At 40.4% G+C, this 26777-nt stretch overlaps 2 protein-coding genes and 1 long non-coding RNA gene across 3 annotated transcripts in view; 2 read left to right on the top strand and 1 right to left on the bottom strand.

The window, feature by feature from the left end:
* LOC117997392 (proline-rich protein 36-like) overlaps window positions 1-25079 on the top strand; it is a 47610-nt gene extending 22531 nt beyond the window's left edge. Inside the window, exons 4-7 of the mRNA XM_069498092.1 lie at window positions 17521-17703; window positions 18932-19127; window positions 23375-23467; window positions 23916-25079. Of these exons, the coding sequence (XP_069354193.1) occupies window positions 17521-17703; window positions 18932-19127; window positions 23375-23467; window positions 23916-24088 (645 nt within the window). The 3' untranslated portion in view covers window positions 24089-25079. The remainder of the gene's footprint in view (window positions 1-17520; window positions 17704-18931; window positions 19128-23374; window positions 23468-23915) is intronic.
* Window positions 1-26777, bottom strand: part of LOC117996854 (apoptosis regulatory protein Siva) — a 171374-nt gene that overhangs the window by 88996 nt on the left and 55601 nt on the right. The window lies entirely within an intron of this gene.
* On the top strand, window positions 7762-9685 carry LOC138402229 (uncharacterized). The gene is made up of 3 exons (XR_011236639.1): window positions 7762-7904; window positions 8558-8755; window positions 9568-9685. It is a non-coding gene; the product is annotated as an uncharacterized lncRNA (long non-coding RNA).

Genomic DNA, 26777 nt, shown 5'->3' with positions numbered 1-26777 from the left:
AGGACAAACCAACAAACAAACACACTTTCGCATTTATAATAAGGGTACTGATAACGTCCAAGTTCATTACTTTATCTTAAACGAGGAAGTTAATTGGACGCGCGTGAAATTCCACGCGTCGATGGAATTTATTATAATTAGATTTATAATTTGTTTTGTTACGTGTAAGTCCCGCAAATTGCTATTGCGCTGGAACCATGTCTCACTCATTAACATCGAAATGACGTTATTTTAACATCAGCTGAAATAAAAATATACTATCAGCTCGAAACTTCAGTCTAGTGCTGACGTCACTAAAATGGCGGCCACGCGCATTAGCAATTTGCGGGACTTATACAAGTATTATTTTGTGATAGCCCTGGCTTGTTGTTTTAATAGAAGATCGATTTTCTCTGATCACGTTTTTTATATTATTTTTTATATTATTGTTATGAATAACTAGTTGATGCCTGCGACTTCGTTCGCGTTGATTAAGTTTGTAAAATTCCCGTGGGAACTATGATTTTCCGGGATAAAAAGCAGCCTATGTCACTCTCTAGGTCTTTAACTATACCCAAGCAAAAATTCACGTCAATCCGTTGCTCCCTTTAGTTTCTGTAGTCCATGGTTGCGACGTGATTGAAGGACAAACAAACACATTTTGGCATTTATAATATGGGTAGTGATTTATAGGAAAACGAGAATTCGTATCTTTTATGCCAAATCCCAAATTATCGTTATTAGATTCCTTATTATGTAATCTTATCAGATAAAAGATAATCATGTAGATAAGGCATTATTTCTATTTTTTTTTCTATTTCGTGTCCTGTAATTTGGAGCTATACTGCCACGATGTGATTATACACTATATATAGTATAAGTAAATAGAGTGATTTTGATTAAAAGTTAATCAATTTGAATTGAAGACCTCTTTAGTTAGTTGTGGAAGTCGGATAACAACAATTTCGTATCGATACTTGTCGCTTTTTAAGTCTGTTAAGAAGGGCTGGCACATTTTTTTCGCAACGGATCAACCTGGCTGTCCAGCGCGGAAATGCAGCCAGTATTCTCGGCACCATTCCACGCGGGCATGATTCGTATAGTAATCAGATAAGGCTAGCTTTAAGCTTTATTGTAATATTTTCACATTAAAAAAAACAGTCTGTTTAAAACAATCAGAAGACCCTGGTGTCAACCGAGATTATGTTTTTTTTTAAACTCATAGACTAGCGCTTGGCTGCAGACAGACCTGGTGGCAAGTGATGATGCAGCCTAAGATGGAGCGCGCTTGCCTAGAAGATACCTGTTCACTCTCGACTTGACGGTACCCATATTATAATTGGAGGGGAAAACTGATGCTGGAAGGGTGTTCCAAATCTTAGCGGTTCGAATTAGAAGTGATGATGAGATGAGATCAAGCGATAGACGTCCACTTCTGGACTTACACACGTCACGCCACAAGGAGCACGCCAAAATTCGCCAAAATCCAGATCCTCGCAGATCTCCACCGAGCCAGACGTCACCCCTTGCGCGACGGCGAATCTGCAGCGCAGGGAACACAGCCGGCCACGAGGCCCCAAGCCCGGACTGCGGGCCCCAGCCGGTGTAACGTGAACACCCCGCGTCCCCCGGGTAAGGAGGCCCGCAACCCTGTCGTCGTCGTATAGCGTGATTGTTGTATGATTGTTTCGTATAATAGATTGCCGAGAAGATTCTTGAATATTGAGGTAGAATTCTATCTTCAGAAAGAATAACGATGAATTTCTCATAGTTTTATTAATCACTGTTACCACTTTGGATATAATCACTATTCCTATATTCACAAAATACAGATAAAATCACACTGTCAAGTCAATATTTAGAACCTACCTACAACTGTATACATTATTTTATAATAGGTACCTGCATTTATTTATGATATTTAACACGTATGAGGGTGAAAACAACATTGTGGCGACCGCCCACCGAGCGCTGCCACCATAGCATCAACTGAGCCATATTCTAGGTACAGCTGCATAAACCTCATCATCAGGCTGTTGTAATATAATGTGGTTGTAATAAAGTTACCCAATACTTTCCCTAACCGCTGATTAGTTAGCTGAAAGGCTTGCTAGGATTACGGCCCATGTGTGTGTCTGTGTGTGACAGCAAGTAATGGCGCCGTCTGACGCAGATTGCGTTTCAGCGGTCAGCGGGAACTGTGACGGAAGGGGTTGTCACAATCGCCGGCTAATTAGCATTGCGTGTGTTACGCAGGCGAAGCCAGCGGCTGATACATAGTGAGCCAGCGCAACATGCATTCCCATTCCCACGTACGAATACGACCCGTATAGCTGACGCGGCGTAATACCAGAACCCGCGCGATGTGGGAATCGTAATATTAAGTTAGAATATTCCCATCCGTAGAGATAAGCACTAGTTTTTAGTCTTTTCATTTAAATGTAACTTTGAATATAATTATTATAAGGATATTATCGCCGACTAGTTTTCTTCCATCCACCTCCTGCGAGCCGAAACATTACTCGTGAACTGTGACATACGAGAAACATAATTATTTATGTAATATCGTCGCGTCACTATCAACCGGCAGACGTAGGTCTCTTGTAGGGACCACATGCTACGGTCGTGCGCCGCCACCATCCAGCGACTCGTTTGGTGTCGTGTGTCCACCTAATGGGGGGTCTTCCAACGCTGCGGTTTCCTGTGTGAGGTTGCCATTCTAGCACCTTTGCCCCCATTACGTATAGGTATATCTATTGAAGCTGTGGTAGCCTAGTGGTTAGGACGTCCGCCTTCCAATTTATTATTGTGACAAAATTTTATAAATATTTATACATTTTTTTTTTGTAAAATAAGCAAATTTAAAATAATAATTAAAAATTACGTAAAATAATTTTAACATAATATTGCATGCCTTAGTATATAAGGTATTTGGCTGTACTTACCACAATGTATGACTAAGAACCATTGTAAACCCAAATAAGCAATAAATAATTTGATTTGATTTGATTTGATTTGAATCGGAGGTCGGGGGTTCGATCCCGGGCACGCACCTCTAACTTTTCGGAGTTATGTGCGTTTTTAAGTAATTAAAATATCACTTGCTTTAACGGTGAAAGAAAACATCGTGAGGAAACCTGCATGCCTGAGAGTTCTCCATAATGTTCTCAAAGGTGTGTGAAGTCTGCCAATCCGCACTTTGCCAGCGTGGTAGACTATGGCCAAAACCCTTCTCACTCTGTGAGGAGACCCGTGCTCTGTAGTGAGCCGGCGATGGGTTGATCATGATATCTATTGAGTATTGTTCTTAAATTTCTTGTGGTTTAACCACAAATTCACTGTTTTCGGATTTTTCCGTTTACTTGTGTTATTACATAAGACAAATGCCTGCCCATGATTCTGTGATAGGATGTAGGTACCCTACATGTTTTGATTGCCTTGACGGGTCTTGACAGACGGGTCCCTTTTATTCCCTGGAGATACGGAACCCTAAAAAGGACGCAGAAAATGCTTTATGAGGACTTTTGTTGTCTCGAATATGACGCATATAAATAGCAGTGCAGTAAACAAAGCTGTTTATGAGCATTAATGAATGTCCAATGTCCGCTGAGCCTTAGCTGGCGCTTGGCGCATGCGCTGTGTGTTACTGGCCGTGACATTTTTGCTATTACCGGTTTTAATGCCCTTTTGTCCAATATTAAAACAAAAGAAAAAATAATTTCCGTTTAGTTTTTGGTGACTTTTGCAATTAACATACGCTGATGCGTTGCCGGCCTTTTAGGAATCGGTTGGTCCGCCCCTTGAATAACCCCATGTTGTAATCTAGTGGGAACACCGACGATGGAAGTTGGTTCCACAGTTTTCATGAGCGTGAAACGAAGGATCTGGCGCAGCGGACGGTCGAAGTGCACCAGACACCCAGGTGGTGAGGGTGAAATTCCTTACGGTAGCGTGCGGTGCGGTTGTAGAAAAAGGAGGGTGGAATGAGGTCAAAAAGCTCTTCAGAGCACTCCCCATTATACAGGCGATAGAACACGCATAGAGAGCTAACGTCTCTGCGGTGCTCCAGGCTTTCCAACGAGCCGGTTAGTTTGGGATCGTCCACAAGTCGAACAGCCCGCCTTTGAAGTTTGGATCCGATCAAATGGAAGGAGTTGGTACTGGGGTGCTCCGGCCCAAAACTCGAAGTTCCTACTTATGTTTGTATGTATATTTTATGTTACAGAAAATTGCAAAATTCATCGATTGCAATAACATTCGCGTTGACGTTATCTAATGTGACGTGAAGGCATTTTGTTAGTAATCCTTGGTTCTGGCCGCTTCCCTTGACACGAATAGGCGTAATCTCCTAATCCGTCCAACATGTTACGTGATACGATGCCCGGCTCCGACTAGGAAGTTCCGACCGTTTGTTATTTTATATTTCAAATACGGCATAAAATAATAAGTGCCATAATATAACGAGTAGGCAATAAATGGTAGTAAATAAACTGGGTAAATGCGAGTTAGTAAATATCGATAAAAAATATGTAGTCTTTCCTATTCCTACTAAGTATACAGCGTGTTTGTTAAATCTATTTTTCATTCATTTCATTTTTATTGCTAGAAGCACCAGTGGGACTGATAAATACATCACAGGTAAACCTGGGGGTTCATCCGCTTGGACATTTTCCTGGGCCGGCGGCGTTGGAGTTGATCATGTTGATCATGTTGTTGATACGCAACATACAAAGCCGCATTAATACGAAGATCACAAGTGGGAAGCTTGTTTGTTTGTGTAAGGGCGCACCGCCGCGCCGGGAGAGTGGCGTGTAATCATCACGGCTGGCCGGCGAGCACGTACTGCTAACGAGCAAGAACACGCACCTATTGTAGGTACCTTTGGGTTCCGTACCTCAAAAGGAAAAAAGAACCCTTATAGAATCACTTTGTTGTCTGTCTGTCTGTCTGTCGTATCTATCCGTATGTCGTACTTCCCGCATGAAATTTGGCAGGTATAATCCGCGACAGGTCGAGATAGCAATCGAGGAGGGTATGCCCCGCACACCCGCACAGCCTCCGCGCTAACCCGGTGCGGGCGAGCGCCGCGCAGGTGACGTGCGGGTGTACGGGGCGTCCCCCCGTACCCGGATTGCCATCTTGACCTGTCACGGACTATAGGTAGATTTCATAAGATTTTCGAGAAATGCAACTTTATTCCTTAGGTATTAGTAGCTTCCTCGTGGTGTACAAAAAAGTTTTTTTGTCATGTTTTGTTCCGGAAAATGTCAGCGATGTACAGTTACCACTTACCAACAACAAATTAATTTAAGTACTAGCTGATACCCGCGACTTCGTTCGTGTGGAATTAGGTTTTTTTAAATCCTGTGGGAACTCTTTGATTTTCCGGGATAAAAAGTAGCCTGTGTCACCCACCAGGTCTTTATCTATGCAGAAAATCACATTAATCCGTTGCACTGTTGCGACGTGATTGAAGGACAAACAAACACACTTTCGCATCTATAATAAGGGTACTGATTAAAACAGCAGTAAAATTGAATTTCAATAATTAATTGGCAGCTCATAGAATACGATTGTTTACAGTAGATAGGTAGGTAGGTAGGTAGGTAGGTAGGTAGGTAGGTAGGTAGGTAGGTAGGTAGGTAGGTAGGTAGGTAGGTAGGTACATGAGCCATAGATATTGGTATCAGATATTTTAATCACGATTTAATTGCTTTGCACCGCCGACACTCCGGACGTGACCTGCACTCGCCACGGAATTCAGAACAGGCACAGAGGTGGTAAAGGAGCATGAGCTTGTCGCCACACAGAAGTTGTAACTTTTCAAGTTCACGTTTACTTTAAAACTATCGTGAATGATCTAAGGGAAAAGGTGACTGACTGACTGATCTATCAACGCACAGCTCAAACAACTGGACGGATCGTGCTGAAATTCAGCATGCAGATAGCTCTTATGACGTACTCGTCTGCTAAGAAAGTATTTTAAAAATTCAACCCCTAAGGGGTTAAAAGAGGGTTCGTAGTCCACGCGGACGAAATCGCGGGCATAAGCTACTCCATTATAAATATGAATGTCTGATGGCTGAACTCACGTCGGTCGGAGTATGCCCGACTAGTTTCGAACATATTCAGGGTGCTTTTCAATGGCTGCTCGAGACGCGGCGCCAAGAAGACTGCGAGCCGCATGGGCTCACATCATCTCTATTATTTAATTATAACTCTGTGGTCTACATACATCGATCGGGCCTAGAGAAATGTGATCCAATACCAATTAAGCTTTCATTTCAGATTTCCATTATTGAAAATGGTCTGGGTACTTTAATTGTGAAAGCTAATTGGCTTACATTTCATATGGGCTTAGAATAATAAGCAAACCCTGCCAACACAGACAATTCAGAAAATTAATTTGGACTTTTAGCTCAAAATCACAAATTATTCATTATTAGAACTTAGAACTAAGGGGTATTGCAGTTTTATTAAATCCTACCCTTTATCGATTTCTATATGGCATCGTACTGGAATTGTGAATCGCTTTGTGGTGTTTGCTTTGCTAGACCAGCAGGGTTATGCTGTATCTCAGTGGCACACTAATTTCGTGAAAATTTCTAATAATTAAATGTCAAACTCAAATTTTCAATTCAATTCAATTCAATTCCCAATTATTGGCTTTTAGGTGTGCCAGCTGGGCACAGAGTGTTTCGCCAGTGTCACGTTTATGGAGAAGGCACGAAGGAGATTGTTCGGTGAGAGCTGTTGTACAGTTAAATTTTGAATATCTACAAAATAGTTAAAATTTTTTTTTTTTTTGGTAGTTTGTTAGTTTGTTAGTCCTTAACCTAGAAAAAAAAACACAAATGATTAGTTGTCTATTAGATTTAAAACATTAGTTGGAGACAAACACAATAATATTTACAATTTAATTTTATTATATTCTATATATTTACATAAAAATCTACAATATGGACTAAACACAAACATTAATAAACATTCAACATTTATAGGACGAGGGACTTTGTGAGGGAGGACATCATAGAGAGGATGGAGAAGTTTGGGACAGTTGAAGAGGATGTGAGAAACAGTGCCTTCATGTAAGCCACACTCGCAGAGTGAGTTATCCCTTATCCGAAGTTTAGCCAGGTGGACAGGTGTACAAGAGTGACCGAGACGTAAGCGGGAGATAGTAGACTCAAATTTTCTATTCGCTAACGTCAGTTTTTAACCAAGATGACGTCATAGACAATGACTCTCGATCATAGCCATTAATGGGATGTAATAGAAACCGGAAACAGCTTTTTCACGTATGTTTTCGTATCGATAGTTTTTAAAACTCTATTCACTAAGCAAAAATGACAGTTTGTAATTGGAAACTTTATTAGGTGGCAACGATCGTTTTAACAACTAGTCGGGACCAGTGTTTTGCGACTCTCCACTATTATCCGTCCGTTTTATAGAGGTAATAATTTTTTAGCAATCTCAACGAATGTAGAGATGTTTTAATTTCGAAGGATTATTAATTTCAAATCGACTCAATTCAGCCCGTTTTTTGTTAATAATTGATAAAAATTATTAGTAAATACCTATTAAAAAAGTAATACTTAGGTACCTATTAGTAGTAAATAGGTAATAAATATGATAATTTAGTGTTGTGAGTTCAATTATTATTTATATTTTGTGGTTATGTTAATGTTGTAGATAATACCTAGGTATCTAATTAAAATATGGGTCGTGAAGTTTTGATGGGGCAAGACGAGGAGCAGCGCCAACAAATTACAAAACGCGCTACAGATACACAGGCGCAGGCTGCGCGATATGACACAATGGAGCTGCCAGAGAAGAGTTCATTGTGAACTTTTGTCTGAGAAATTATTGGAAGAACTCAAGCCTCACCTCCAAGCCGTTCGACAGCTGTTCGCAATGAACTAAAAGTAAGTCTCATGTACTACTTAACTCTAGTCCTAGTCAAAACCATGTCATAGCTTAATAAATAGGTAAGTACTAAGTAGGTACTTACCTACTAAATAATTAGTAGGTAAGTATTTATTTAATATACTTACTTATGATCTTTTGTAAGACAATGATTAGCTTTTGCCTTCAATTAAGTACCTATCACATCCTTAACAACCAACAAAACAGAAAATTACTTACCTTTACCTACCTACTTAGAATAGGTACTTTTTGTTGTACCTATTCTACTCTGTTTACAACCTCTCACACTGCCAAGAGTCACTGGTCAAAATCTCTAATAGAAATAAGCGCTTCCCTGTCCACTTTTACTGTCTTTTTCTCTTTATTGTTACAACTTTCTGGGGTACAAAATCCATACTTCCATACTAATATTGATTAGATGATTGATTTTTATGAAATTTGGTACCTACAGAGTTAGCTTGCACATCCCGGGGAAGAACATAGGCTACTCTTTATCTCGGAACATCAAACAGTTCCCACGGGATTAGTTAAAAACCTAAATCCACCATCTAGTAACAAATAAAAATAAAATTCTGCAATTTAGTATATTGAGGAGTTAGGAAAATATTGAAATTAATAATTTAACATGAAAATTTACTAATATTTGTTGTAGATCCTGGCAGCTCTGCATGTTTATGCAACGGGAACATACCAGCGCCCAATGGGGGCATCTATTTTAAATAAAATGTCCCAACCCACCTTTAGCCGAAGTCTGAGGTAACCGATGCACTCAAACCTCAATGCTTGGGAAGTACTCACTTAGTACTTAGTTTCCTGCATCCCAAAGGGAAAGGAAAATAATTATGCAAAAGTAAGTTAATAACATGAAACTAATTAGCATATTATCTTCTAATTATATATAAAAAGAAAAGCTGACTGACTAACTGCTTAGCTGTATCATCGCACAGCTAAAGCTACTGGAAGCTACAGTTAAGAATGGAGCTTTATTAATGTCATTCTGCTATCGGTCTGTCTGTCAGTTTGTTTGTACGTATGTCACAGGTCTCCTTAGCTCGTGGCACATTATTCTATTACATCATCATCATCATCGTCATGATCAACCCATCGCCGGCTCACTACAGAGCACGGGTCTCCTCTCAGAGTGAGAAGGGTTTGCCCATAGTCTACCACGCTGGCCATGTGCGGATATGGAGAACTCTCAGGCATGCAGGTTTCCTCACGATGTTTTCTTTCACCGTCAAAGCAAGTGATATTTAATTGCTTAAAAAGCACATAACTCTGAAAGGTTTAGGTGTGTGCCCAGAATCGAATCCCCGACCTCCTGAGTAGGAGGCAGACGTCTTAACCACTAAGCTATCACATACTTCCAGTATGTACCTACTATAGCAGCTACTAGCTGACCCGCCCCGGCTTCGCGCGAGTAGAATTTTAAAAATCAGCGAGGGGTGGAGTTTCCAAAAATCTGTGTACCTACATCATAAAAGGAACCTAACACAGTGGTTTAGTGTGTCCTAGGACTTAGTCTTTTTATATGTATAAGTTTATTATTATTGATAAAAATATCCATTATACTATGGCACACCCTATGTAATTATACAGAAATTGACATTATATATTAGCATGGAAGCTTTTTTCAGGTATATAATATATTGATTATTTCAGGGATGAAGATCAGAGTAACCAACATAGTTCAGCAAAATATGGTGAAGTAAAAGTGGTAATGCTTTAACTCTCAGTGTCTCTATGTGATCAAATCGGAATCAAGGAGATCTTTTGAAGAAGCAGAGTAACCAGCATAGTAGACTCTGCCATAGAAGGCCTAGTAGAAATTAATAATTCTTAACTGTATTTGATGTCTACTATCTTTGCTGTTTAAATTCAGTATATAATATACCGAAATTTCACATTCCTAACTTTTGTTTGGTTTTTGAGATAGACGCTGCCACAAAAATGGTCTAAGGCTCAAATCTATAGTGCGTACTTTGACTATGTTGACTCAAGTTAGACAGATATATGCTAGCGATATAGCGCTGCCACGTTTTAACAGTGTCTTAAGTCTGAGCAAAGTCAACGTGCGCTCTATAGATCTCATTCTTAAACTGATAACTTTGATGGTGCTGCACATCTTTATTTTTTAAGATAAAAAATTAATCCATAATATTATTAATGCGAATGTGTCTGTCTGTCTATCTGTTTGCTAGCTTTTCACGGCCCATCTGCTCAATCGATTTTAACGTAATTTGGTACAGAGATAGCTTACATCCCTGGGAAGGACATAGGCTACTTTATACCCTGGAAAATCAGAGTTCCTACAGGATTTTTATAATATATTTGTAGTCTACTCAGTGAGTTCTAGACAATGATACCACACATGCTAGGGTATGGAAAAATTCCATGCCGCTTTTTCATATGTGTAAACCCCTGGTAAATAATTTAATTGAATTTCAAATTCAATATTCGATTTAGTTAATGTTCAAAACCAAATACCAAAATTTCAGGTTTGTAATATGCGGACGGACAAACGGACGTACAGACAGCAGAATGACATCAATAGAGCTCCGTTTTTATCTTTTGAGTACTGAACCCTAAAAATAAAATTTTTATTGTACAAAAACAAATTTGTCATTTCTTGAATACAACCCTATTATTAAGGAGTGTTTTTTTATTCAAAAAGCAAGAAATAAACAATTAAAATTTATTATTAAAAAAAATCTAGTAACAATCATAACAATAATTAATATTCTAACTTTGATAATTTATAGTTATAAATTTTAACATAGGTAACAGTATTTAATAAGTCATAAGTATGTAATAGGATAATGTAATATATAACCTTATATAGAAGGCACCACCCGTACCAGTTAAACAAGGAGTAAATTGTGACCTTAAGCCCCAGGTTCGATTCTTAAGCAAATGCTGATTGCTTTAACTGAAGTCCCAGGTTTGATTTCTAAACAAATGCCGATTGAATTCCAAATCTAAAGTCTACACGCATTGTCTTTGATTTGGGATAGGTACCCCATCAGCCACTCGTTCAGCTTCAGTTTGCTGCTCTAGACTAGAGCTGCAGTTTGCTTGCAGTTAGCAATTCTATTGAGAGCCGCCGCATGCCGCTCCTCGATAGCTAGCCGCCATGTCTCCAACTGGTATGCTCAGTTGGGCATGGTTCACATCCTGCTGAACTGAAATGAAAATGGTGAACTTTACGTAACATGAGATTTTGCAATCGCAAAAGTAAAAAAAATTATAATGTAAGTATAATATGACAACTAGATGAAGCCTGCTACTTTGTCCACTTGGAGTTAGACTTTTAAAATCCTGTTGGAACTCTTATTTTCCGAGGCCAAAAGTAGCCCCAAACTACCTCTGTACAAAATTTCGTTAAAATCAGTTAAATGGGTGGGCAGTGAACAGCTAGCAGACAGACTGACAGGCGTTTTCATGTTTATATTAAGTAAGGATTTAATAAAGTAAAAAAAATTTACAATAATCTTAATATTATAAACTTATTAAAAGTAAAAGTTGTATTTTTTCACTAACTAAAGGAAACTAAACCTGTAAGCCATGTCTCCATAATGTTCCTTGTGGTGTGTGAATTCTACCAATCAACACTTGGCCAAGGTCATCTCACACTGAGAATCTTACTCAGAAGTAATGAAGGTGCTATCTATATGAAGGGATGTATGATGATAAATTAAATACTTACTTTGTCTTTGAAACTTCTTGTTGTTGGTCTCGAGCATTAAGTACATCCTGAAATTAATAAAACTAGTTAGTTTTTATAATTAACTAGCTTGTGCCTGCGACTTCGTCCGCGTGGACTACACAAATTATAAACTCCTAGTTCACCCCCGTAGGGATTGAATTTTCCAACATCTTAGCGGATGTCTACATCACACTAGCCATCTGCATGCCAAATTTCAGCCCAATCCGTCCAGTAGTTTAAGCTGAGCATTGATAGATCAGTCAGTCAGCTTTTTTTTTCATATATTTATACTAGCTTATGCTCGCGACTTCGTCCGCGTGGACTACAAAATTTCAAAACCCTATTTCACCCCCTTAGGAGTTGAATTTTCAAAAATCCTTTCTTAGCGGATGCCTACGTCGTCATAGCTATCTGCATGCCAAATTTCAGCCCGATCCGTCCAGTAGTTTGAGCTGTGCGTTGATAGATCAGTCAGTCAGTCAGTCAGTCAGTCACCTTTTCCTTTTATATATTTATATATTAAAGATTAATTAAGTAGCTTATGCTTATCTGCATGTGTGCATCAAAATCACACACCACCCGTACAGTGATATTGATATTCAAAAAATTTATATTTCACAATAGACAGGTTACTTGTGGTTAATTTTTGGATCTTATGTTATAGGTAAGGTGACATAACATAAACTGCAGCATGCGATGTATGACATTCAGTATTATAATGTACCTACCTATGAAATGACTAGCATGTTTTTTAAATACTAATAGGTAAAAATAACTCACTCTTTGCCAATGTTCAGCAGTTTTGGTCTTTGGACACACCTGCAACAGCGATTAGCTGGAGGGCAACGGTTGGCCCTCAAGCGCGTATGGACAAGTCGCGTTGGGTCTGCGAACTCTACTAAGAGTTCGAACTGTCGGACCGACACCCTTCTAGTTGTATGTAGCCATCTATAAAGGCAAGAAGTCAGTTAAAAAGGGCAATTCATGACTCACATTCAAGTTCTATGCTGAAGAACTAATATTAACTAGGTATTATGCTACTGTACACAACAAAATCACTCACGAATACCGGTATTCTACAGTATAGTCATAGTTATTCTACATTAATATGTTTTTCACTTACTTTTCAAAACAAAACCGTAGATCAAATTAAGAAAACATCAGCTAAAAATTAAAATAAGTCTGTTTATCAAAACAAACATTAGGTCGTAACTCGTAATGTCAATGTCAAATGTCCATAGATAATAATTGAAAACTAGTGTAAGTCGTACAAATTAAAAAGTCTTACATTTCTACTACGCTTCCTGTCAGGCAGAGATATTTAATTTAGCCATATAAAGTCGATAAAATACGCTAGTATGTTAATGTTGGCCAACTGCCAAATGTTAGATATTCGTAACTAGTTATCCACGCATGCGATACGGAATACAAAATCACGTGACCTAAATTTCATGGATTTCCAACTGGACTCAAAGTCTAACGAAAACTTTCAAAGATACAGCATAGCCCTGCAGACCAGAGACAATGTACAAATTATAAATTTCCAAAAAACCTCTTACTTATATATAAGACTACAGCGCTCTCCACTGCGTCAGTGAGGTAATCAATAACTTTTCAATATACATCACAATCATAGGATTGGGATGAGATTAAACCAAAAATTGGAGAATCACGAATTGTAAGAACCTTTATTGTCAAATCACTCAATCAATAGGCATTCTTCAGCTTTGCTGACTCATTTCCTGCCGAAATAGACATCACCTACATGCCAAGGCCCCCATAGATCCATGCCAAGGCCCCTAAAGAATCCGATAATAAAATATCGTCATGATATACCGATTATCGGGTTGCCATAATCCGCGATAAAGCCCATCGCTCACCCACAGAACAGCTCGCGATGTATTGACGTGTTGTGACTTTCTGTTTGTGTGCTCAATTATATCTGTAATGGTTGAAGAGGGACCCATTTTTCTGGTGACGGTGAGTTTTGCTATACTTGTATAGATACTTGTGAAATGACAAGACTGAACTGTCTTCGTGTAAAGGCGCTGTTCGTGCCACATAGTATAGCAATAACGCTAAGGTTTTGCTGGCGTTCTGGTTACATCCTGTAAGTTATAGCTACTTACTTACAGAATACTTAATAGTAAGTATATACGATTTGATTTATCGAAATAAGATTTAATTTATTATCACCTAATGTTATTTGTGAAGTCCTTTTTTGATACTTCCTCCTTTTTATGTAAATCTTACTCACACCATTCGTCATAAATACATTTTGCTTGAATGATTCTTTCTCTTTGATCGTATTTCAATAGGTGTATATATATTTTTCGTATTCTCCTTAGAAATGCTTGAGCCCTCTTCCTATAGATATTAGATAGGTACGTAGAGTGGTATCTTGTTTTACATCAGTGTTGTTGTGATATGTGTTACTTATCTCTGTGTTATCTCTAACAAGCTAAGTGATGTTGTAACACACTTGACTAATAATTATAATTTCGTGACGAGTAGGAAAATGGCGCGCTCTTGAGTTGCAAATCTATCGATAGTTGACCTCGAAAACTATTCAGGATATCGATATTACTACGATAGTATCAATAGAATCCTTACTTACATCATCCCGAGCGATACTGGTTATAGTTTTTTGAAAAAAAATCAATATGGCAGCGGTATAGTGCTATTTTCAAATTCGCATTTTTTTACTTTTTTAACAATATCTGCTCTCTCGTTTAAAAATTTTTGATTAAGACTTTTTTATCGGAGTACGTATTTAATAAAAAAAAACTAGAACGTGAGTACACACGAGTCCTGATTTATAATTAAGAGTACTCTTAAGTCAGTTAAAATAACTCTATTACGGTTCATTAAAAGTATTAATGCGTCTGTATTTCCAGTGAAAAGTGTGTTATTTGTGATCCGATGCTTGTTCCACTGCTATTTGATTGATTCATGCAGAGATTCCTTCTCAATAACAAGCTGTGTAAGTCTGTATAGTGTATACCCACTACACTACCCAGCTAGTGGCTAGTACTCTGAGGGCTACTAAGTTTACTAACACACCACTTTTTTAAGTTAAGTTTAATAATAAATATACACAAGCGTCGATTCCTTTTTCTTTTCAATATTGCTAAAAAAGGACGGAAAATTAATTTTATATTAAAGACTCCGCATTTTACGTACTGTACTTTAAGCACTAGCTCAAGACTAGCACAGTGCGACAAGGCTCGCTTGGCACTTGAATGACATTGACAGGGGGGCGCTGTTCGAGAACAAAGGCTTACAATATTCAGACAAGAACAAAGGGGACACTTGATGGCAACGTTAGTTCCAATTTTCGCCACGCGCTGAGATAGCCTTGTCGCACTGTAACTCAAAGTCTAACTGCCTATAAGAGTCGCTTAATCGTTACTTAAGTTTAGTTTAAACGAGACAGAGCTATATCTCTCACATAAATCTGTCTCGTTTAACTCAATCTTAAGTAACGATTAGGACCGGTCCCGGCGCCAAGTGGTCAGTACCTAGATACCTGCTAGCAGCTAGCAGCTAGCAGCTAGGTAGTTGCCCAGCGTTGCCCAACCACTCCAGATATGCATAATTAAAGTTACTGTAATCGACACTCGAGATATGAGAACGAACTACCGATTATAAAATTATCGATTATTATGTCAAGAAAGTTTTATTAATAACCTTAGTTTCCTAGTTCCCACGGGATTAAAAAAAATTAAATCCTCACGGACGAAATTGCTGGCATCAGTTAGCTAGTATCTAATGAATTCTGATATTGATAATGATGTATAAATAAAAAATAAAATTAATAAATAAATCTTAGGCCACATCATCACTTCCCATCAGGTGTGATCGTGGTAACGCGTGCGTCTATAATGAATTTAAAAATGCTTTGATTTGTTTAAAGTTCCTTCGAAGCAGTGTGTGACAATTAAACTTCTCAAGCAGTTACAGTTCTTGCAATTCACGAAGGTGAGTGGTTCATGTCTTATCGGTACAAGTAAGGTACACTGAATGTGTGCGTTTGACAGCGCTTGCTCGCGACTGATTGGTCCGACACGCACACACACACACTTACGCAATGCCCGCGTATCCAACGTAACCACAAGTAAAGTCCACTCGCCTTCGTGAATTGCAAGAACTGTAAGTATAACAGCATAAGATGACAAGTGACAACCCTAGCGCGCACGCCTTCTCCCTTGAACTTGTCCGGGGCCGGATTCCGACACGGTCACCGATCAGGAATCCGCTTAGCTTACGAAGTTACGTATGAAAAAACATATGCTCTCATATGTACATGTCGCATTCCATCGTCCGCTGAGGACCGCGGGAACACTCCGAGCTGGCGGTGCGATGCAACGGTACGAGGGGACCGACGAATGTACAGACCGCGACGACCTGTCGCCTACTATACATAGCTTCTTTACATACTTAGATGAACACTAGAGACATGGTGTTCGATTGTAGAGCCAGAGCAACTTAATGCAATTCGGGTTTGTCCTTCGATCACCGGAGCACCGTCATTTTTTCCATGGGGATAGTTAAAGACCTGACATAGGCTTCTTTATATCCCAGAAAATCAAAGTGTTCGCACGGGATTTTTAAAACCTAAAAATCCATGCGCGCGTCACCAGATCCATCAATCATTCACTACCAGAGAGTCGCGATGGCAAGTTCTTCAATATATTGACATTGATTAACTCTAGAGCCTTGTGTCCCAAGTATTTAACGTAGACGAGCTTTATTTTTAAACTGATGACATGACTGATCACTGAACTAAAGTTTGGAATTTGGATATTCAAAAAGGTACGGTCCCAGGGAAATGACATGTGTTTTTTTTTATCCCGGAAATTCAAAGAGTTTTCAGTATTTTTAAAATCTAAATCCACAAGAACGAAGTTTCGAGCATAATCTACTTGGTACAGAGATACTCCTGCCATCCTGGAGACTTACGTAGGCTACTTTTTAACCCGGAAAATTAGAACAGTTTTTAAGAGTTTCGTAAAACCTAAATCGATGCGGATAAAGTCACAAACATCTTCTAGTAATGCTTAAACTTAAAGTCAAACAAGAACTAAGTCGATGAATTATTTATATGTGAGCCCCATTGGAGTTTAGCAGCTAACATTATTCCGAGAAATATCAACTAAATCCAAATCCTTATTATTAAGTTGTACTCATAGACCTCTGTTGTACTGCGGTATTGTACCTGTGTGACATTTGGTAATTGGATTGGAGTGTATCACACTTTGTCGTTTTCCCATTAAGAAGTCACGAGTATTAACTTCGAAGAACTATACCGCCTTAGTGAGAGAGTTGTTTACTTCGTGGAACGTTTTTGATATGGATTAATTTTAAACTAAATTGATATGTTTCAGCGAACAATACTATCCAATGATTATCCTTGATCATTAATGTAAATGAGGAACAGAAAAGGTCATAAATGGAACCTTGTGGTACCCCTATTTTTACAACTGATCCGAGAGACCGCTTTTCGTTTCTATTTTGAATTCTACTATTTAAGTAGGGGTGTCAACTCCAATGCCACAGCCTACATCCCTAACTCCGTAATGGTGTAATTTCTTGACCAAGGTTTTACAATCGGCACAGTCGAATGCCTTGTGTAAATCAAAGAAAACGCCGAGCACATCACGTAGCTCCTCACTGGCTTCAAATATATTTTGAATTAACTCAACACCTGAATCGGTGGTTGAGCAACTCCGTGTAAAACTAAATTGTAGTACTTAGTAAAACTTGTACAAAAGTGGGGTAGGACAGTAGTGCAACGGAGTTTCGGGGCCTGACGGACTTAAGTTCGCCTTGTGACGGAAACTCTTCCCTAGGCTGCATCTGCAGAGCTTTCTTTCTAGATGCTAAACAAGGGTTTGTGATATTTCCAGGCGGGCGAGTCGGGCATAGTGGTGCTGCGACCGGAGGCGCTGGTGCCGGACTCCGACTCGGAGGAGGAGGACGCGCGGCCGCCCTCGCCGTGCAGCGTGCGCTTCGTCAACGACAACGTGCTGATCAACGGACGCTCCTCCATGGCGGCACGGATCACCATTGCCAAAGATAGAGCTGCCAGGGTGAGCTTCCCTAGTCTCTCATTACTTGCAGGCGTTGTGGTGCTACTGCAGAGACGCCGGTGCCGGACTCCGACTCGGAGGAGGAGGACGCGCGGCCGCCCTCGCCGTGCAGCGTGCGCTTCGTCAACGACAACGTGCTGATCAACGGACGCTCCTCCATGGCGGCACGGATCACCATTGCCAAAGATAGAGCTGCCAGGGTGAGCTTCCCTAGTCTCTCATTACTTGCAGGCGTTGTGGTGCTACTGCAGAGACGCCGGTGCCGGACTCCGACTCGGAGGAGGAGGACGCGCGGCCGCCCTCGCCGTGCAGCGTGCGCTTCGTCAACGACAACGTGCTGATCAACGGACGCTCCTCCATGGCGGCACGGATCACCATTGCCAAAGATAGAGCTGCCAGGGTGAGCTTCCCTAGTCTCTCATTACTTGCAGGCGTTGTGGTGCTACTGCAGAGACGCCGGTGCCGGACTCCGACTCGGAGGAGGAGGACGCGCGGCCGCCCTCGCCGTGCAGCGTGCGCTTCGTCAACGACAACGTGCTGATCAACGGACGCTCCTCCATGGCGGCACGGATCACCATTGCCAAAGATAGAGCTGCCAGGGTGAGCTTCCCTAGTCTCTCATTACTTGCAGGCGTTGTGGTGCTACTGCAGAGACGCCGGTGCCGGACTCCGACTCGGAGGAGGAGGACGCGCGGCCGCCCTCGCCGTGCAGCGTGCGCTTCGTCAACGACAACGTGCTGATCAACGGACGCTCCTCCATGGCGGCACGGATCACCATTGCCAAAGATAGAGCTGCCAGGGTGAGCTTCCCTAGTCTCTCATTACTTGCAGGCGTTGTGGTGCTACTGCAGAGACGCCGGTGCCGGACTCCGACTCGGAGGAGGAGGACGCGCGGCCGCCCTCGCCGTGCAGCGTGCGCTTCGTCAACGACAACGTGCTGATCAACGGACGCTCCTCCATGGCGGCACGGATCACCATTGCCAAAGATAGAGCTGCCAGGGTGAGCTTCCCTAGTCTCTCATTACTTGCAGGCGTTGTGGTGCTGCTGCAGAGGCGCCGGTGCCGGACTCCGACTCGGAGGAGGAGGACGTTAATCTGTTTTATCTCTAAATAAAGTCTGAGTAAGCTCTATATATCTCGACCTTAACACAAGTGAAATGAGGGTAGTAAAAAATAACCCAGGCCCGTATCCGGACAAGTATAACCAAGTCCTCCTCATTGGTTGCAGTTAAAGCTCCAGTTCGACGACTCGCTGACGCGCACGTTCGAGTACCCCTCCGAGACCTCCCTGTGCGAGGAGAGCCCCTCCGCGCCCTGCCCCTCCCCCGCGCTCGCCGCGCCCGCCGCGCCCGCGCCCAGCAACGGCGAGCTGCAGCTGTCGCAGAGCACGATGATGGCGCCGCTGGCCGCCAACACGCACCTCGGTGAGTTGCCACTTCCCACTGCAAGTGCGGAACAACATGATAACACAGTACGCGGCCGAAAGAAATGTACATCGACCTTTAGAAGGTGATAGCAGATTTGTAGAGCGTTGTCCCTTTCGGTGAGACCGACAAAATGTCATATATGTATGAGTGACAGAGACAGCGCTCTACAAAGCCGAAATGTCATTCTAAAGGCCGATGTACATTACTTTCGGCCGCATACTGACTACTGTTATTGTCCAGGCCGGAAATAAAGCAACTGGGATGATGACTATGTCAAAAATAAATTATTTCTTAGGAACTGTTAAATGAGGGTGTTTTAAAATTTTTAAAATCCACGACCGCGCAGTTAGTTTGCTAACCATTTTAGATTATTAGCGATTTAACTAAAAAGTACGTCAAATTCCGTCAAACATTTATCACGATTTATTTCATACAAGCTCCCTTGCTAAGCAGGCGCTTTGACGTTTGATAAAAAGTCGCTGATTTGACTAGTAGTCATCATCGTTATTGCTTGCCCAGTAAAATTGGAATTGCCGCGCTGCCCCGTCGTGCCATCTGAAAAAATTATTTTGGTTTACAAACTAGTTTTATATGGATAATTGTTGTAAATTGAAATACTAATATTTATTTAACCTAACCGTATTTGACTGGCACATCATCCACAACAAATATTTAAAACGTACAGTAAATAAGCAGAGGAAATATGCAAAGCAATGAGTCACACTAAATACTATGTTATCGTTTGTATTATAATAATATTATGTTGACTCTGCCGTGCTCCGGAACGGGGTTATCTCAACAATGTTAGTAGTGCCCATTAACCACAATTACTGTCGGCTGCATAATTAATTTATGCTCTTTGAAAATAAACATATTGTATTATTTGTTTTCTTGTAAATTGGTAACTAATTCCTAAAACTAAAATAACATTCGTGGCGGTTGCCACGATTGCAACTAGATAGCGCTGTTCAATCGATAACATTTCATGACGTAGTCCCGAACAAATGTACCGCTGACAGCACTCGCACTAACGGAGTTTTCTGCAATCTGGACTATATATAGAAGTTTCAAGACACAACCGTCGGCCCAGCTGGCGCTACTGAGCACCGCTTGGTGGGAGATCTCCCTTTGCTACGGTCGAGCCTGCACACCGCTCCCGTACACATTAATTACAAATTATTTGAAGTCACTTGCTGTGTGTTATTTGTTTATCTTTGCGACAGGAAAACAGATCTAGACTCAAAAACCGGCCAAGTGCGAGTCAGACTCGCGCTCTGAGGGTTCCGTACTACAATCGTATTTTATCGACATTTTGCACGATAAATCAAAAACTATTATGCCTAAAAATAAATAAAAATCTGTTTTAAAATGTACAGGTAAAGCCCTTTCATATGATACTCGACTTGGTATAGCAATCTTACTTTGAAATTCGAAAATAGCAATATTTGTTCATGAACACATTTTAATTTTTTTCTTGTGATGTAACCACAAATTCACGGTTTTCAGGGTTTCCCCCTAATGTCTGCTATAAGACCTACCTACCTGCCAAATTTCATGATACTAGGTCAACGAGAAGTACCCTGTAGGTTTCTTGACAGCAAAGAACACAAGAAGACAGCAAAGTGATCCTATAAGGGTTCCGTTTTTCCTTTTGAGTTACGGAACCCTAAAAATGACTGAACATAAATGAATGAATGATCTGAATGAACTTTGCAACCAGAAAGGCTCTAATAAAGCGCAATCGAAATAGAGAACTGTAATAACTTAGTCCGTTTTCAATATTCAATCTATCTGTAATGTGCAGATAAGTTACTTAGCAACGTTGTTATGTGTCAATAAAAGGCAATACAATTTTGACAAATAACATTAAACAGCTGCCAAGAGTCACCGGTAGAGATCTCTTATAATTGCTTCCCTTTCCACTTTTTATCAATTTTTATTACGAAAAAAACATTGCTAAGTATAAGTCCACAGATTACGAATAAAATGAATATTAAAAATATGCGTTAAGTTGTAAAATTAATACAGATAAAATGTATTATTATTTTGTTACACATTTTTGAATACATTTTTCAAAATCTTGTTTGTCAAAAAGACGTGTTCGCGATGTTGCCTCGTCGCCTGCTGCGCCTCGCGGGCCTGGCTCGCGCCGAGGCCTTCGTGTGACCGCAGCGGAGTCTCACGCCGCGTGGTGTGTGTGTGTGTGTGTGTGTGTGTGTGTGTGTGTTACTATGTCTATCAGCGTAGGCTACTCCGTTACAAATCTAAAATCTTGTGTCTTTTACCCTTGTAATCTCTATTCTACTCTTTTGAACCCTCGCCTAAGACTCGAGGTTAGTGTTAATGACCACATTGCGGCTAATTCTGTTGTACATAATCTTAAAACTTTTTTTAAGTAGGTATAGAGGCATGCGCATGACTGCAATGACACCAAATAGTAAGTGATGATGCGGTCTAAGGCGGAGCGCGCCTGCCTAGAAGATGCCTATGATAATATGCTCTCTGCGAAAGATAATCAATCCTACCTATAATATGTATGTCGATAAGTTATTTGGCAACGTTGTTCTTTGTCAAAAAATGTATGGACTTTTTTGACAAAAAACAACGTTGCTAAGTAACTTGTCGACAGATTGCAGATAGGAATAGGATTGATTATCAATTTCGGCCGTAAATACATTGCTTTTGCCCTTTTGCAATGTTCTCTGCGGAAAAGGATAGCACTCGATTTAGGCTGAGATCTATAGAGCATACTTTGTTATTGTTCACACTTTAGACAGAGTTAAAACGAGACAGAATTATACGTTTACGTAAATCTGTCTCGTTTTAACTATGTCTTAATTTAGCTTTAGATCTGTCATTTTAGTTTAGTTTAGAGACTGTGTACAACGGAATTAGTCACTAATGTATACCTATCATAAAATATTGTTGCCTATATAAATGAGTGACATTTCAATACACCTAAAGTATTATAATTTTGTAAACAAAACCTATCGGCGGGCGTTGGATGAGACTCCCAGCATGCCGCTTATCAGTTACGTGCCAGTTGTGTTCATTACTGACTGACTCTAAGATAAATATAAACAATTTAACGGATAACCTTATGGAGTAACATATTAACCTCGGAGACCAGATGCTAGAGGTCCTCTATAGTCTACACCGATAACAAAAAATATTTGATTGTAAAATGTATCTTTTATGGCATTAGTCAGTCGATGAATCACTACCCATGTTATAAATGCGACAGTGTTTTTGTTTGTTGGTTTGTCCTTCAATCACGTCGCAACGGAGCACCGGACCGACGAAATTTTTTCATGGAAATTTTTTTCATCAGACTTGGAAAGTGACATAGACAACTTTTTATCCCAGGAAATCGAATAGATTTTTAAAAAGCGGACGAAGTCGCTGGTACTGGCATATATCCATAAAAGTCAGCTCACATAAACTGGAATTAATATCTCCATAGGCTTCCACTGTTATCAAAGCTGTTTATAATTTCTTTTTCTTATAGAAAGCTAATTCTGCTTGTGAACTGTGTAGCTAAATAAATGTTTAATTGTGAATTCTTTTAGGCTTAGTTAAGATTATATTATATTGTGCCAAAGTTTGTGATAAAAAGCACCTATTTTTATGTTTAATTATGCCACCAATATATATTAGGCTGCTTTTCCACCAGAGATGAGCTATGCTACGTTGCTATGGTTGTATCCGCAAATCCTTTCTAATGGGTTCAACGAAGCTATGTTTTTATATGGAGGGATATGCTTGCTATGGATGACGGGACAGACGGGAGCTACGGATGCGAGAGTGCATGTAGCTGCGGCCTCCGGGCTCTCCCTACCGTCCGCGTCGCTTAGCTCGAGTCGCGCAGCTACCTCGCGGCGGCGCATAGCGCATCGTACCCGCTAAGCTACACGGCCTAGCATTTTTTTTAAAGAATATTAGCCCTGTTAATTATGACAAATATTCCCCTTTCCCCTCCAACTAAGCGAAAAGCTTGTGCTAGGAGTGGGTACGACAATAGTGCAACAGGTGGAGTTTGAACCGGCGACCTTTCAGACTTCAGTCCGATCCTTAACCGTTGAGCTATTGAGGCTCTTAAATTAGCATTAGTGGGAACGGTCACATAGTTGCGTAGCTTAGCTTTGACCTCACATAGCTGCATAGCTCTGTTGGAAAAGCAGCCTACGCTAGGAATAGTTGAATGCGCTACGATTCGATGTATTTACTGATGGTTTGTATCGCAGCGTCCGCGTCGCTGTCGCGCTACACGCCGAGCAAGACGCTCGCCGACTCGTTCGCGCTCGGCATGGCTCGCCCCGCTACCTGTTCGCCGCATGGTATGATAAATAAACTTTTTTTTTCGCACACATGATAACTATATTTTTTTAAACTAAATTTGTACCTACTTTAACAGGTCTGCCCTGTCAAAAAACAAACTTAAAAGTAAATTTTTAACATTCGAAAATGGCGCCTTACAGCCGCTAAATGGATTTTTTTATCAAAAAAGCCAGTGTCACTCAGGATGATGTAAAGTTTATAATGGTACCCCATTATATCCAAGCCTGGTCAGTTATTTATATTTTTTTTATGTGAACATTTTACACTACTTTCACTTTAAAAAATTTGACACTTTGAAGACCAAAGCATTAGATAAAGAGCAGTGGTGTTTACAACTTACAGCCCAAATAGACCGTAGTTCTGAGCTAGGCTGACAAAAATCATCGGTCTTACAAGATTGAAGAAACTCACATAGGTACATACTCTACCCTCTTTTCGTTTCGACAGAGTCGGAGCAGCCAGACGGCAGTATCACAGAGAACGGCGACAGTCGGGGCGCTGTGGAGCTGGAGCCGGCGGCCGAGCCCGAGGCGGAGCTGGGCGACGCGCGGCCCTGCGCCGCCGAGAGCGCGCGCTCGTGGAGCGAGGCGCGCACGCACGCCACCGACCTGCTGTTCTGAACAGCCACGTGACGAGGGGTGGGAACTAGTCGCGCGAGTAACGCCGCGCCCGGACCGTAACACGGACGAGCCACGGACAATTGACGAACATGAGCAATGATACGTAATGAGCGTATGCAATAGTTTAATGCTCTAGTGGCGATTTACAAAACGTATGTTTTCACAGTGATTCATTTATTCTAACAAAAAACAAATACTTTACCATTATTTATAGTTGGTGTCACGTAAAACGGTCTCTGATTTTGAACTTGTGCAGTGAGTTATTTATTGATCCATTTCGTGGTACGTGAGGAATCTACATATATCTATGGACAGGTATAATCCGTACAAAATGGCTTCTCCCGCGCCATTTTAACCTATGGGTCGACTGTGATGTCAAAAGTACGGTTCACCTTTAAAATAAGGACTAAAATCTTACTTTTGACATGAAATTTGACACAAAGTTAAATCGGCGCTTGAAAAGTTTTTTTGCATTATAGGTGTGGACGCTGCCGCAAGATTAATTCGTCAGTTAATCTTTCGTTTGAACTGCAGAAGACACCTTCCCCAAGACCTTTTTACGTATCGCCAACTGTAATTAGGAGGTATAGTTGCGCCAGGTATTTCATCATTTCCAAAGAATTGCCGCTCTCGAACCGTAACAGTGACGAGCCATGGATCTTTTGGCGAGCGTATTTACTCGCGGTGGTGACTTATCGAGACAAAACAGACGGAACGGAAATAAATAAATTTAAATCGTGTCGTGCTCGCCCCGTCACGCGGTCGAGCCGTTTAGATCTACGAACGTTTTATACTTCATACTCCAATGTTGAGTTAACGAAACGTAGTACAGGTACCGGCAGGAAATATTGCACATCGAACTTTCTCTTCCTTTCTTTCGGAATGGAGATTATACTGAGAAGAGCCGGAAAGAAACTCAGCAGTTGTTTATTTTTAAAATAAAATATTACAATATGTCATGAAATATGCAATACATAAGCCATGTAACTATTACACTACCTTGTAGGCTGCTGGGTGCAAAGCCAACCGTCTCCATATTACCATAGAGTTATATTCAATCTATCAATATTTCCTTCGGTACTTTACATATCATTTGTCAATCGTAAATTAAATTACCGATTTTCAAATACTTTACCAGCATTTACTTATCATAGCATTTAATAAATTGGAAAATTGAAGTAATAGGCTGCCTTAAAATTAGAGCTAAAGATGTAATCTAGTCGCGTCGTTCATATAAACTGTAGTGCCGTACCCGGCAGGAAATATTGTACATCGACCTTTAGAAGGAGATCGGTTTCGTAGAGCGTTGTCTCTGTCGTTTAGACCGACAAAACGTCACATACGTATGAGTGACAGACACAACGCTCTACGAAGCCGAATACTCTTTCTAAAGGACGATGTACAATATTTCCTGCCGGCTACTATACCGATACTGTAAAATACAATCGAATCAAAAAAATTGTAGGTACTTATCTAAAACCAAAATCAAATTTAAAAAAAGTGTCTTCCTCAAAATAGTTTGTTTATCATGTTAAAACATTCTGTAATACAAAATCATTCCGATATTAGCATCATATAAAGACGAACATTAATATGGCAAAATTGATGTTACGAAGCAAAAAATATACAAAAAAATTCATTCGCCAGTCTTACAATCAACGTAAAAGACGTCTGCCTACAAATTTTTAACTATAAAAAACAGTATTTTTGTAACCATTTAAAAAAAGCGTAACTGATGTAGCAATAGTCCGAGAGACCATTTATACACTATACATATCTATTTCAGTAAATGTCACGCCATTTTTTGATATAAAAACGTCTGAATAATGTGAAAAATTGTAGTGATAAGATTTTAAAACGGATACTAATTTAGACTTGACGAAAACTAATTGAGTACTATCTTATAAATTACATGAATAATAATAATAATGTACTGTTGAAACAGGGTGTGATCATGTGGGTGGGCTCTCGGTCCATAGTATTAACTGTTCATTAGGCTGACCGCATACTCTTCCGTACATACCTGAAAATGACGAATAACTGGTGAACCTTATTCGTCTTTCCTAGTACTCAAAACTGGTTGCTTTCGGTACATACAATACAACTTTAATAAGTCGCATTAGCAAAATTAAAAAAAGTGCAATCTAACGCCGACCAAAACCAAATGTACAATGAAATACAGACCTTATTGCTTGACGTTAAGATTTTAAATTACACACAATAACAACATAGACTCGTGCTATCTCGCTCATAATTCGCGCGTATATAACATGGCGTGTAGGCAACCTCCAATAGCGGACGGACGCGCGAGATCGGCTGAGATATTTTCGCGCTATTCAAAAATAAGTTTTCTGCGCAGGTTCATCAACCTAACTTACAAATGTTCTAGTACTGTAGTATGCGATCAGCATTAGGGTCAAAACGCACGGGTGATTATTCGTGTGTTTTGGCCTTTAAGGTAACCAATGACATTCGAAATGCCAAAAGCACACACAGTACGCGGCCGAAAGTAATGTACATCGACCTTTAGAAGGAGATAACAGATTTGTAGAGCACTGTCTCTGTCGTTGAGACCGACAAAACGTCATATAGGTATGAGTGACAGAGACAACGCTCTACAAAGCCGAAATGTCATTCTAAAGGCCGATGTACATTATTGTCGCGCACTGTACAATGTGCGACGTAAGTT

The sequence above is a fragment of the Maniola hyperantus genome, chromosome 4 (genome assembly GCF_902806685.2).
Source record: "Maniola hyperantus chromosome 4, iAphHyp1.2, whole genome shotgun sequence".
Taxonomy (NCBI): domain Eukaryota; kingdom Metazoa; phylum Arthropoda; class Insecta; order Lepidoptera; family Nymphalidae; genus Maniola; species Maniola hyperantus.
Note: the sequence above shows the minus strand (reverse complement) of the source record. Positions and strands in the feature narration are given on the sequence as shown.